Source organism: Diachasma alloeum, unplaced genomic scaffold, assembly GCF_001412515.2.
Source record: "Diachasma alloeum isolate Michigan unplaced genomic scaffold, Dall2.0 Dall_scaffold_00625, whole genome shotgun sequence".
Classification (NCBI taxonomy): domain Eukaryota; kingdom Metazoa; phylum Arthropoda; class Insecta; order Hymenoptera; family Braconidae; genus Diachasma; species Diachasma alloeum.
The window spans coordinates 64,963-80,020 of NW_021680757.1; the positions used below are offsets into that span (position 1 = coordinate 64,963).

Genomic DNA, 15,058 nt, shown 5'->3' on the forward strand with positions numbered 1-15,058 from the left:
TATGGTGAGATAAGACAAAATTCAATTTTGTAAAGAACAGCTTTGTCTCTCAATATATATTAATATTAAATACTATATATATATATATATATATATATATATATATATATATATATATTTTATGAATTTGTAATATTCACATAATTAATTTGAAGACAATAATAAATCATAATGGATTTATGCAAAGAAAGAAAATTGCCACCTCTGACATAATTTCAAGGTTGAGTAATTTTCTCAAAAAATCATTTAATTTCGAAGTGGAACTGTTTTACATATTTGATGTTTGGCAATTTCAGCCTTTTTACAGTTCTAAGGATCTTTGAGCTAAGCCCATTCCGTTTGAGAAAATGCACATTGGCTTTGTGAGGGATATATTTAAATAAGGTAGAATTATGTTCTCATATTTTCTGTAGTTCACTGATTATTCAGTTATGTTAAGAGCTGTGAGCCCCTTTTTGACTCAATGAATGAAAAAATAAAATAAAAATAAATTCAAATTGAATCTGAGCCAGAAGCATCCAGGTTTCTATCCAGAGATCAGTATTGAAACCTTCTTAGTGACTTGACATCATTCACAACCAACATGAGGATTTATCTTAACGTTGATAAGTCAGAAAATTATGATAGTTCATTTATGAATGATATTATCTTTCGTCAATTTAATTGAGAAGAGTAGAACTTCAATATTCAGAGTTGGACCTTGGAGAGAGAGGATTTTCTCCTCGAATGTTGATTCTGTGAATCTGTTTTTGTTGCATAAAATACGAATTGTTCATTCGTAATTTTAATCAATTATTTCTATCAAAAACAAACAAATGTTTGTTGTGTCTTATTTACCTATCAATTATATCGTCTGGGTACTAGGTCAGGATGAAGGCCAACTCCATTTCATTGGAATCATCATCTCACTGATTAAAACATCCTCGAACTTTATGTGAAGATGCTTCCTGTATCCCTGATTTAGGATTAACAAAGTTTGATCCCAATAGAATGGAGATCCCCAACGTTTTAAAATTTTTTGTCACTTTGACAATGTCTCTAGAATTATTTTACGAGAATTTATGATGATTTCCATCCGAAAAATCAGGAAAAAACCTGATAAATCATTGGATTTTGTTTTTTGTGGAAAGGAATCAAACTTTCCAATGCTCTGGTTGTCATTGCCTCCTTCGTGCAATTGTCACCAGCCAGGACACGCCAACGTGACTTATTCATGTCGACGCGACCGTAAAAATTAAAAATGACAAAAGTAATTTTAACTCAAAGAATTGAATATTACCTTTCGAGGTTACATCACCCTTGTGGAGCAATCGTTTCTCCCGTTATGACATTTCTTGTAGGATTACTCCTGGAGGCTCACTTCTTTTCGTTCTAATATTTGTCCACATTTTATAATGAAAAAAGTTGTTAATCAATTGATTTTAAGTAAATATAAATGCTCTCTATCATGTGTCTCTTTTGAGCACAAAAAACGTTATGAAAACGACAGGTCTATAGTGGTGCCACCAAGCCCTCATGGCGCACTTTTTTGAACTGCTCTCTAAACTTGTGGCTTGATCTGCATGATCAACGGTACTACCAGTAAATATCAGGATTATAATCCCGAGAACGAGACTGAAATATAATTAGTTTTTAGACATATATAGTCGATCTTGAATGTATGAAAAATCTCACTCCACTAGCCCGCGACTACTAAAACTCATAGTAGACTCGCCCTTAAAAAAGAAAATCATAAACAATATGTTGTAACTCGTGATTCTGAAAATAATCAAGACATCATTGACGTCAATTCTTAAAGACATGGTTTGAGTGGAATAAGGAAGCGATGGCCGGGATATGAGTGGATTTTCACGGGAGCGCGAGAAGGTCCAGAAATCACAACACGTGCACGTTGGTCACACATAGTCAGTTTAATTATCACAATAAATAGTCAATATTTACACGTGTTGAGTTTAGCGTAATTATCGAGGTGGTCAAAACAAATAGCGCGGGTTACAATAAAAATTAACGCAGTTCAAAGCATTAAATACGCAGGGCAATCATACGCAGAACTCGAGAAAAACAATATATTCGCAGAACACGATGTATACAATGCGATGGCTGAAAAGCGAATGAGAGCGATTAACAGGCCACGAGGTGGCAGGTAGCAAAAATCAAAGGTGTGAACGTTGCCCAAATTGTAAAAGGGGGCGTTCTCTGGTTACCTATCCATCATGTGGCGCCTCGGGTGTCAGAGGTGAGAGGCCACTGGTCATTTGAGGCGATTGCGCAGGTCAGTTGCGCGAAGCCATGCAAGCATGAGATCAGAGCGAGTGTGCGTGAGTACGTCTTTGTGTGCATGTGAAAAACAATTCGGTGGAAAACCGAACAAAATATCTTTTCAATAATGATTTTTTTTATGATAATTGAAACATTAATCTTGGGAGGAATATAGGTGTTTCCGAAACTGTATGATGAATTGAATTTTAATTGGTCTCAATGAGTTTAAGAAGTTTGACACATTGAAGTCTATTCAGAAAAAAAGTTAATGATATTCGATAGACTGTTGAAAAGTCTGGGCTGAAATTTTCGGTACACTTCTTGGAAATTTACATCAAGTGACAGTTGCACTGAATTTTTGAGGACTTTCGTCATTCAAAAGTTACAATCAACTGAAGAAATCAATGGAAACTGACAATTTCAATTCAATTATTCTATCAAAATTAATAGAAATCAGGAAACTGCAGATGGATACATTCTGCAATTTTTAATTCCTTGAAAATTCAAGTATGGGGAACATTTGAATATTACGTTACCTATTTTTTGCACTTTTTAGCCCTCCCTCCCTATAATGCCTGTTTTTTTCATAACATTGAATTAAAAAAATATGAATAAGAAAAATAAGATGAAAACTTTGAATGAATAAAAATTGAAATTGGCCCAGTAGTTTTTGAGATATTTAAGAAATTAGTGGTACATAATATCTGCGAAACTTCTTCAGGTGTTTCGTGCGAAAAAGGTGAATAATTACATTCATCTGGAATTCATATAGAATGTTGATAATCACAGTTGAATTATCTATGAATTTTCCTAGAATTTTTTCAGATTTCTTTTTCAAATTATTAATGATTGAAGTCGCTTCTTATATATGCGCTCGTATGGAGATTTTCCTGTTTAGCACGGAACCGCGTTACCATCCGAGTTGATAATATAGTTTCATGCTAAACAGAATAATCTCCATAAGAGCCAATGTATAAAAAGCAACTTCAATCAACTTTCATAAATTGGTCGCGTCTCTACAGTAAACTAAAATTTATGAAATTCAAATTTCATTTATTCATAATCTGTTGCGAATAAAGTAAAACTAATGCTTAATTTTATTCTTTGAAGAGTAACAAAGATTTAAAAAACAGCTAAAATCATATGAAAACTACGGCACAAGGAGCATTTTGAAGGTAAATGCAGGAAAAAATTAAGTTTTTCGTGGTTATAGACGGCAAAATCGATCGGGTCCGCGATTTTCCCTACTTATTCCCATATTCCGTCATATATCACCAACTGTTCAATGGGTCCCAAGGCCCAGTGAAGACTTTTAAATTTCACCCACGTATCCCCTTAATAGCTTGAAAAGGAAATCTGAAAAAATTCTAGGAAAATCCATAGATAATTCCATTGCGATTACAAACATTCTATATGAATTCTCGATGAGTGTCATTATTTACCTTTTTGGTACGAAACACCTTAAGTGGAGACCAGGGTGAAATTCATGTTTTCGCTTGGCCTTAAAAGCCATTGAACGACTTTTGGCATATGAAGGAATATATTAAAAATTAAGGAAAAATTTTGGGCTCGACTCATTGTGGCCGTACATCTACCAAAAACGTAATTTTTCACAGTTTTAGTTTGTGACGTAATTTTCTGAAGTTCACGAAGGTACAATTCTGATTCCTTTGGCGCCGTGATTGGACGGTTGTTTCCCGACGTATTTTGCCTCAGGAATCCGGAAAGAATATTTAAAAAATTCCATCTCGATTAGTTCTCCCGATATGAACCATTTTATTGATAAAAATGATGAAATATGCTATCTTCCATATGACTTTTCTAAAGTTGCTGGTTATAAATTATAAATTTTTATGAAATAATTTATCATAAAAAAAAAGAAATATCAACAGTAGTTTTTCAATTTTAAAACCATTAGACCACTTAAAAGTAAACGAAAATCGATAAAACGATCAAAAAAGCTTAACAATAAAATCCAATTTTTCTATACTACTTATTCTATTGAAATATGTCTTATAAAATGTTCTGGAGTCAAATGTTCTAAGTTTTCTTCATTTTTTTTTAAATTTGAACCGAAGAAATTCTATAGAAAATATTTCAATGGAATAAGCAGTGAAAAAAATTTAATTTGATTGATTTTTCCTATAAAATATTTTCTAATGAAAATTTGAATAGAATCGCCCGACAGCGAATAAAAGTTCAATAGAAATAAAATAAAATTGAACAACAAATTCTGACTGCGAAAAATTGATTGAAAACAAAATTCAGACTCTCTTAGCGTTACCCAGAATGCACCACGTGGAGGGAAAGTCTGTATCGCATTCCATGGTGTTATTCACACCGTATTTTGAATTATCAACATGGAAAATAAAAAATCCAGCATGAATAACTCCGGCAGTGTGTATGTATGTATGTCAGTATGTATGGAAGTATATGTGTATTTACAGAAGTCAGTCAACGATAATCGTGTATGTTGAATTCAGGATCATTAATTTCTAATGCATCATCATTCATCATGATCCTCATCAGATAGTACATCATCAATTAATTCCTGAAATGTCATTTGGCGAAGACGTTTCGGTGGAGGTGCAATGCCACCCAAATTCTCTGACTCTACTGTAGGTGCTTTTAATTCTTTCAATTGCAATTTAGTCTGCAGAGTCCCATCCACATACCCTGGATAAACTTTTTTGATGTCCATAAGCATCTGCATTATCTGTGATCCCAGATCACCTTTATAATGCTTCTCAAGAAAGTTTTGTCGATAATCATAAAGAGCCATGTACTGATGGAGAAGTGTAGGACTTCGACGACTCTTAATCCCATGCTTCAACCAACGATTTCGACACTCGAGATCGTTGATTGTGTTGGCAGGATTATCCTTCTCTACATACTCACCTTTACTGTGATTAGTCGTCCAATGCGTGGTACCCTCTGAGAAAATTTGTTTAACCCCATGATACTGTTTGCCACCATCTGTACAGATACGGGAAGTATCAGAATGAACAAATTTCTTAATATAAGGCCACAAATCTGCTTTGATCTTCTTATCAACTTGGATAAAACGGCAGATTTTATCCTCCTTGCATAATATTCCCAATACTGTTATTGTCATTTGCTCAGTATAACGACCCCGATTGTATTTACGTTTTGTTAAGAACGTTTCATCAATCTGAATCGTTTTACCTTCACCGCCAAGATATAAATCAGCATTGGAACATATTACTTCAGCAACTTCTCTGAGGTAACTGTATTAATGAACCACAGTACCACAACTCAATACAGGCTCTCCGTCTTGCTTCTGCCAGTTACTGAGATAATCGTAAACGGTCGTCACACTAACTTTTGTAACAGAAGAACAGATTATCGCCAAAACTTTCTTAGGTGCTAAATGACACGTATGTCCATCAGAAAACGTCCCGTGAGCTGGATTGAGACTCTGTCGACAGTCCTTTGCTCCTTTCTCCTTCGATGCTTTTGAAGAACATCTCCGTAACCATCCTAATTTGGATTGCTTATGATCTTCTACTCGCATCGATTTACCATACTTATCACAGACAGGGGGGATGGATTCCCTTGAAGGAATCAATCCAACTTGCTCAAAAAACTGGGCAGACTGTTCATTTGTTTGAACAAGCCTTCCAAATGAGGTAAATATCGAAAAATTCGCAAGTTTGGAATGCAATTGAGGATGGGGTTGTCATTCAGACATTGTAACAACTTCAATAAACACTTTACGAAAACAAATGACTCTAATCTGCTTCGCTGCCAGACAAACAATGAAGAAAGAACAAAGAATCGCGAAGAAAAAACAATGGCGGCCTTGTATTTTTCAAATTGAACATGATTCATAAAAAATCCGCTAGATGCTACTCTGATGGTAATAAAACTGTAATCTCTATAGTCTTCACTCAACCCGCGAAAATTTGAATCAGGAATCAATTGATATTTTCCAAAGTTTTTTCAAAGTTGTAAAAATATAAACTTGGCATATGTACGAATGCAAAAACGAAATGAAAGAAAAATCCACTCTGTTTTCATGTGAAAATGCGAAAACAAAATTGAAACAATCATACTAAAACTTCTCATATCAAAATACAAAGCAAAAATAATTGACAAAAGCCAACTTTCCTTTTCGTGTCAAAATACAAAGACAATAAAATAAAAACTCACTTTTTTCATTTTGTTAAAATACCGAAAGTGTGTAGGTCAAGAAAGTTAAAATACAGCAACAAAATAATAAAAAAGCCTCTGTTCTCATGTCAAAATACGAAGCAAAAATGCTGAGAAAATCCACCTTTTTTTCGTGTTAAAATGCAAAAAGAACTTAAACTAAAAACTCTCTTTTTTTTTCTTTTGTTAAAATACTGAAAGTGTGTCAGTCAAGAAAATCAAAATACAAAAACAAGATAATCAAAAAAAGCCTCTCTTCTCGTGTCAAAACACAGAGCAAAAATGCAGAAAAAACCTGTCTTTTCTTTTCGTGTTAAAAGACAAAACTCAGAAAGTGTATCGGTCGAAAAAGCAACGCGGGGGTTCAGGGGGCGCGGCGCCCCTGGCGGGGTCCAGGGGTGGAGCCCCCCCCCCGGTGGAGTCCGGGGGTGAAACCCCTGGTAAGGGGGGGGCATTCAGGACGAAAAATTCAGTAATCTTTAAGAAAAAATATAACATGAAAAAGAATATATTTATAGCACAAAATGGATTAATTCGACTAGAAATCACAAAACTATGCAGAAATTTCAAACCGTTATAGAAAGCCGTCGTGAATTGGTAAACTAAAATAAGTGCTTTTCGTTTAGAGTCGGTTATCAATGAATATCTTGCAAATGAAGAGGGACAGAGAAATTTTTATTAGAATCTTTTTTATAGCTGACATTTCGCTCTATAAAAAAGCTCTGTTTGAAACGCAACTAAAATTCCAGAACATTCTGGTCGACCATCGGCCTACTTCGAAAACCTCCGGGACCCTTCGGGTCATCAGTCATAAGGCACCGAAACACGCGCGAATCAGTTTAGGCTTAGCCTCTCACCATATAAGTCTATCTCGAGCAAATCACCTGTAGATGTCGTATAGTATCCATTCGTATTTCAACGTGCAGTTATTCACCGAATAGTAAATAACGAGTATTAATCAACATTATTAAGAGTTCATATTGAGAAGTCGATTCAGTCAATTAGCATTCAAAATTGAATACCTTTAACTTTAATTCTTTCACCGTTATTTTATCAATAGATCTTAAAATAAAGAAACTTAAAATCAAAATAAAATCACTGCGTCGCGAACAGCGTTGCCGACCAGGGAGGCTCGGATCATGGTATGGCGAGGGGAAAAAAATTGTATTCTGCACAGAATAATGGTATCGATGGATAAAGTAGAATTCTTGTCGGTAATTAGAAAATATTCAGTTTGGTCATTTCTCTCTTTTTTGTTTTAATGTGCATACTTTCTCACATCAATTAAACTCTGTAATATAAACTCTCTTAATAAAAATAATGCATTACACAAGTGCAATGCGTTAGATGAATCAATTCATATTCCTTCGTATCCCTCCTTTTTCCCCAACACTTTTCCACGAATATACATATCAACTTTCGTCAAATAACTTTTCACAGTCGACTTCATCCTCCACAATTACGTTTGAGTTAATACCGTTTCCACCAGAATTTCCCGGTTTCTTTGGTCCATACAGGGAATCTTTGGTCATCCTTGATAACCTTACAGCAGATGGTCGAAATCCAGGACATCCTCCACTTGATTCTACGTGTTGGCTAGATAGAACAATACCACGCATCGTGGGTACAATTAGACGATTTCGGACTTGAGTTTTGGAATGATTAATTTTGGAGAAAACTCTCTCACTATCACAATTGGAATGAGGCAGTGATAAAATAGCTAGGACTGTTTTAGCTAGATTGTAGAACAGCAATTCGCCTCCTTCGGTCTTCACTGCTAATAATGTCGCCCAAAATTGATTAATCTCCATAGATTTCAATTGTTCCACTTCGTCGAAGGAATGTCCAGGTAATGCACACCACTCATCATCGACAACCTGATGCTGCTCCTTCGCAGAAAAACTCTAGGTAAGATGGATAGAATTTCAAGTAAAGAGGGAGTTTTTTCTCTCTCCACATTAGACAATGCATACTTTGGTTTGAATATTTTCAGTTTCTCCAAGCATGGAGAAAATCTTTGTACAAGTCAATCATCACCTCATGGAGATCAGTGATAACTACTTTGCTCGATTGGAAATATTGATTGGCTCGTGTGAATTTGGGCAGTGCCCACTTTAGAAAGAGAAGATGTAATTTGACGCATGGATCGTTCAGAGCTTTGTGGATGGATTCTGCAGCAACTAATTTCAAGTCCAGCCACTTCTCATTGAAGTAGAGCTGGAGAGCAGATCATTGTTCAAGGATTCTATCGACTACTGACACTAGTGATAGCCATCTAGTTTGGGAAGGATGGAGCAGTTGGTGAGTTTCTGTATCCGTGAAAACTTGAAATTCTCCAAATTCACATTGTCGTTTTGCACTAGAGCTGAAGAAATTATAGACATTACTGGCTAAATCTTCAGCTCGTCGAGATAATCGTGCACATGCTTAACAAGCACATAAGTGCAGAGAGTGACCTATGCATTTCATTACAGTTATATGGGGAAAATCTCTTTTGAAGCGACTGGCAACTGCATTTTTGGTCCCCATCATCACGTTACATCCATCAGAAGCGGAACCAATTACATTCTCTTTGGGTATTCCTTTCTTCCCAAGACTGGAAAGGATATTCTGATGGAGGTGCTCAGCGGTAGCACTTGTTAATTTCCCTGGTTCCAAAGCCTGAACTAAGTTTCAGAATTTTGTTACAATACCTCCTCGCTCTTCATCAAAATACCTTACTAATATTCAGCTGGTTTTTGTATAGGAAATGTCTGTGGATTCATCAGTTAAAACACTGAATTTCGATTTCAGTAATTTTTGTGTCAGTTCACACGCTTCAGTTTCTCCAATTATATTCCTCACTATCGCAGGTGCCTTGGTCCTCTTCAGAGTCATTTTCTCAATGATCTTAGAATCAGGAACACCATCTTTCAAGAGCTCGACGAGATGATCCATACAATTAAAGGCAACATCATGCTCAGCAAAAAATACTACCAGTTTTATTTCAAGACTTTTTGCGGCTGCTTCCAACTTCTCGTTATCATTGGTGCGTTTGATGAACTGAGTCATAGTCATTTTAGTTGATTTTGAGGAGTTCTCATTTTCAAGATGTCTTTTAGTGTTTGCATGAGCTTCCAAGAGTGATGCATCTGCAGTATAATCCTGGTTGCACAATTTACAGTGGGCTTTATAAACATTATCTAGAACAGCTGATAGCCAATTTTTAAATGCAGGCAATCCCAACCAAGCGTCGCGAAATCTCTGAGCAAATTTCTCTTTTTTCACATTTGCGGTTTTACGTTTCTTGTTTGGAGGTGTTTGCAAAGGGTCTTGGTCATTATTCATTGTGTAAATCTAGAAGGAGAGTAGAAAATATAACCCAGCTTTACAAATTTTAGTCATTCATCATTTCTTCAAATTTCCTTGATACAAACCGTAATTAATTCGTTCTTCAATTAAGATATTCAAGATTTTTATTTGGGGGAAATTGAACAGAATTCAGCGGAAACTTCAGTCATTCGGCAACGATAGATTGCCTAATGCTATGGAATTCTGTGAAATATGGCTGAGTAAGATAACCAGCAGTTCACATATGAGTCGGTCTCTGGCATTGGCTAATCGTTCAGCATTGAAGAATTTCATTGGTTAAAATCTTTGCTCGATGAAAGTGAGATTATCCACTGACGGTTTACCGTATTTTCATGGCGCTGCTGAGCTAGTCAAGTCATGAAAGTGGCCCCTCTAGATGTCCTTTACTCATTTCAAATTGAACCGTGAATTTTTGAAATTCTCCAATAACTTTGACCAAAAAATGATACCCGAAAATCACCCACTCAGGGGACAAAAAAGTGGGATACCATGATACCATTAATCCAATCATGGTACATTGTATGGGTACCCGAAATCCTAGTAGAGATACTAGGAAGATGGTACGGTTGGCAACGCTGGTCGCGAGACAAATTATTTAAGCGTTCAAACTCAAATCTCAGCCGTTGAACTCAATGACAAATCGACTAAGCGAAATAAAGGAAATTGGATTCCAACGCGAGTAAACGAGAGAATGAGAGAGAGCTGTACGAAGTATTTTGTTACAGTAATTCTGATCAGAGTAGCGAGGGCTCCATCAGGCAATAAATCTTCAAAAAAACTACAGTCCTACGGGACTCAGATATGCGCGACATCTAATCAAATATTGTAATCTTTAGCCAAAGCCCTGCCCACGTTACAAATAACACTTTTCGCTGAATAAAAGCAACTACCATGCTCACCCACGAGTCCGGTCTGCTGCGTTTACCAAAAACCCTCCAGTCTGCTAAATCCTCCGACAAATCCCGCTTGCCACGAAACTCCTCGATTCTAGATTCCCAAAAATGATCTCTCCGACTCCCCAAAATGGTTCCAGCTCCAGGGAAATTGCTTCGGCACCAAATTTTAGACGACGCACGAATTATTGATGGCTACTCTATGATCACCAAACGGAAAGTGAGGTGCATTTTCCCATAATTACGACGCTGACCGCCGAAAACGCGGCAACGAGTCCCATTGGCTCGCCCGTGACAGCAACTCTCCATTCAGAATCCGAGTTATCAGGATTCAACCATTTTCCCCAGCATATCTGGTCAGTCTGCTTAACGTCCGCGCATGCCAACTTCCAACATAAATCTCCATCACAAAATTATTTATCCCTTAGGATTAATCAGAACCTTCAGCAATCTTGCTCCAAAATTGTCCCATAGCCGCAACTGTTCCTTCAAAACTCCAAAATAAAGCTGCTTTCTGCTTTTCACACTTTTCTCCATTCCTCCCTTTCCTCTCCTAATTATCAGGCGTCTGCATCACGCTCCATCAACGTCGTCCCGAGAGCTAGCGACATCTAGGCCGTCCGAAGACCCATGATACTCGCTCGGTGAAACCCGAAATCCTCTCGGAATCCCTCATAGACATCCGGCTTCCTCGAAGTCCTTCTCGATGTCCCTCGTAGACTCTCGACTCGCTCGAAGTCCTCCGACTACGATATCCCCATTTGAGAGCGTGGCAGCGCCAAATTCGATTCAAAAATAAAACATATCAAAATGAATAACGAAACAAAATTCTAATCATGACCCTCGCTATCGGCGGTTGACTTCCCCTCTGGTGAGTTTCTTTAACTAACCCACCCGCGAAACGGTCGACAACATCAATATTTGTGACGGAAAATATATCACGTCACAAGTTGCAAAATGCTCCTTGCACCGCAGTTTTCATCCGATTTTAACTTTTTTTTTCAAAATGTTCGTTATACTCCAATGAATAAACCCAAGTATCCGTTTTGTTTTGTATGTATTAGATCGTGAGAAAATGACCTTTTTTGGTTTTTGATTTTTTATCCTCTTCTTAGCAAATCCCAACATTTTTTAACTCCCCATATTTTTTGTTGTCATAAGATTCCGATTACGTGTGATTATAACGTGGAATAAAAAAACACCGAATATTATGATTAGCTAAGAAGAGGAAAAAAAACAAAAACTAACGAAATCATTTTCTCATGATCTAATACACATGAAGTAAAACGGATACTTGGGTTTGTTCGTTGGAATATAACGAACATTTCGGAAAAAAAGTTAAAATTGGATGAAAACTGTGGTGCAAACAGCATTTTTAAGCTAAAAACATGAAAAATGACGTTTTTGGGGGACGTACGGGGCAAAACGGGTCGAGTCCAAAATTTGTTCTCCTTTTAAACATATCCCTTCATATACCAAAAGTCGTGCAATAGCCTTCAAGGCCGAGCGAAAACTTTCAAATTTCACTGCAGTCTCCCCTTAAACTTCGTCTTTTCGATGATTTCTTACGTTATTATCCGTAATCTCGGCGGAAAAATAGAAAAACAAGAATAGAACTGCATTATTTGCGGTGGGATAGTCTTTTACAATTCAATCAAATAGATATTATCATGACGTGTACTTTGAATGAAAAAAAAATCAAATTGGTGGGATAGTTCCTCAGTTATTTGCATGAAACTATTTTTGAAGAATCGCACTGTGAAAAAAAATACTTTTGTCAAGGAATCATTTTCTTGGGAGGAAAATCTATTTTTTGAGGAGCTTATTTCTCTAGGTCAGTTATTCTCAGGTGGTCTACGTCCATCTCCAAATATTACAATTATGTTGAATTATGAGATGATTATACTACATATGAACTTGAATGAACACCCTTCATTATTTTTGAATTTTTTCAAATTTAAGCTTTTCTTAGGTAAAATAATTGGGAATAATTCTAAATGTTAATGATTGTCAACGGAGTTCATTCAAGGTTATATGTAGCATAATCATCCCATAATTCAAAATAATTGTAATATTTGGAGATGGATATAGACCATCTGGGAATGACGGACCTGGAGAAATAAACTCCTAAAAAAATAAATTCTTCTTCCAAGAAAATAATTACGTGGCAAAATTGATTTTTTTTCTCAGTGCGCTATATCTCCGGAATGGCTCAACTGATCTAGCTGAAACTTAGCGAACATTTGAGTGTCAGTGCCAATTAAGAGCCAGAATTTCAGTGTCTTTGCAATTACTGTTTTGGAGATATTGGTACAGTTAAAAGCCAAAAATATTCTGAACAAACACTAAGAAAAAAGTAGTATAAATTCAGAAATCATTATGCAGATCGACTACATCACTCTTCAGTGTCAATTATCGATTTGAATGGGATTATTTTTCCATTCCTGTTGCAAATCACATCTTCGTCTTTGTGCTGGCTAATTTGACAAATTTCAATAATTTACCCATTAAAACAATAGGCATATACAATGCATTTGATGCATTCATGAGGAATGAATAAATCTTTAATAGAAAACATTATAAGATCCAATGGACATCTTCATAGCGCGCAAGATACCCTAATCTATAAAAAGATTTGAAACATGAAAAACTATAAAAAATTTCTCCTTCCAAACAAAATTTTTCGTTCATATCACACTAATGTGAACAAAAAAAAGTCATGAAAAACTCCCCGCCCGATGAAATTTAATAGAAAAACCTAACGAATGCGCTATAGACAATTCTATTGCACTTTTCATTAGTTTTAGGCCGATTGTATTGAAATGTTCAATAAAAAATATGCTATAGAGAAAGCCTAATAGAATTCGATTTTTCTATACAACCTATTCTGTTGAGATATTTTCTATAGAATTTCCTCAAATTTTCTAATTTTTTAAGTTGATTTTATTGATGAGAAGAAAAGAAAAATAGAATGAAAAAACTTAGAAGATTTAAGCCGAAAAAATTCTATAGAAAATATCTCAATAGAATAAGTTGTATAGGAATATCGAATTCTACTGTCTTTTTCTATAGAATATTTCCTTTTGAAAATTTCAATATAATCGGCCAAAAACTAATAGAAAGTTCAATATAAATCCAATAGAATTGTCTAGGTTTTTCTATTAAATTTTTTCGTGCGTGTGTAGAAAGAAAAACATAATCATAAAAATAATCTCTGATTTCCACGAGGAAGAACGTCGCAAAAGCAAAATAATAAACTCCCCCAACAATTCTAGGACTTGGAGATATCAAAGGCTCGACTTAGAACACTGACGTCATTCTCACCAACTGACCAGGAGCTACGTCAACATGTATTGGCTTACCGTGCTGCACTGACCACAACAAGAAACCGATGATTTTAGATCGATCTGGTAACTCGAGCCGAACGAACAAACTCAATCAAATAGTAATTCAAAGTTTGTTGAACGTTGGGCCCGATGAATCAGAACAAACTGCTGGCGCTCATCATCCTGTCGACGAGTGGTAATTTTTCAAAATGAATTATAGAAGTTTGAAACTCGTGTCGTTGATTTCTGCAATGCAAATACGAAAATAAATATGTATTCTTGTTTGGATGCACATTTTCATTTCCTGATCCTATAGACCCAATCGAATAAAACGTTCATAATTTCCTTGGCATTGCCTTAATAATTTGGGCCTAATTGCGGACGACGCGTTACAATATTTTACGAAAGAACAAACCTCACCCAAAATATGTGAATAAATTCAATAGACGCATTCACTAGAAAATTATATAAATTTTTCCGTGCAGTCTTTTCATAGCTAATGATAGATGAAAATCAATAGATGTTTATTTTTCTATACTATATGGAGCGAACACGCGCGATCTTGTGAAGAGAAGCTTCCTTTTCTCCATTCAAATTTCAAAAGTATTAAATTTTATACACCCATAAATACATTATAACAATAAATGATACATAGGAAAAAAATGTAACCAATGATAAAGAAGAATGATAAGTGAAACATCAATGAATAATTTTGTCTCTTCAATCAATTCCCTTTTACTTTTCAAAGTGACCCTCCAAGTGACCCCCATCAATACTCGCAATTGGTGAAAAACAAAGGAAGTATTATGAATTGATTTTCTAGAAAAGTGAACAATATTCTTGGATTATATTCAGAAAATTCAAGGATTCTCTAGAAAACTAGACAATTTTCTAAATTTTTCTCAAATTAATAAACAATAGACAGTTTCCTGTACTTGGTGTTTAAAACCAGGAAAGTTTTCTCGGTTTTCTAGAATTTAGAACCAATAGTCAAGTGACAAAATGGAAGAGAATTAAATTTATGTTATTCGCTAAACAAGGAAAATTGAAGCTATT

General features: G+C 35.6%; 1 protein-coding gene across 1 annotated transcript in view; it reads left to right on the plus strand.

Moving 5' to 3' along the window:
* LOC107043750 overlaps positions 1-14,255 on the plus strand; it is a 55,191-nt gene extending 40,936 nt beyond the window's left edge. Inside the window, exon 3 of the mRNA XM_015265363.2 lies at positions 13,952-14,255. Within this exon, the coding sequence (XP_015120849.1) occupies positions 13,952-14,071 (120 nt within the window). The 3' untranslated portion in view covers positions 14,072-14,255. The remainder of the gene's footprint in view (positions 1-13,951) is intronic.
* Positions 14,256-15,058: the final 803 nt, after the last annotated feature.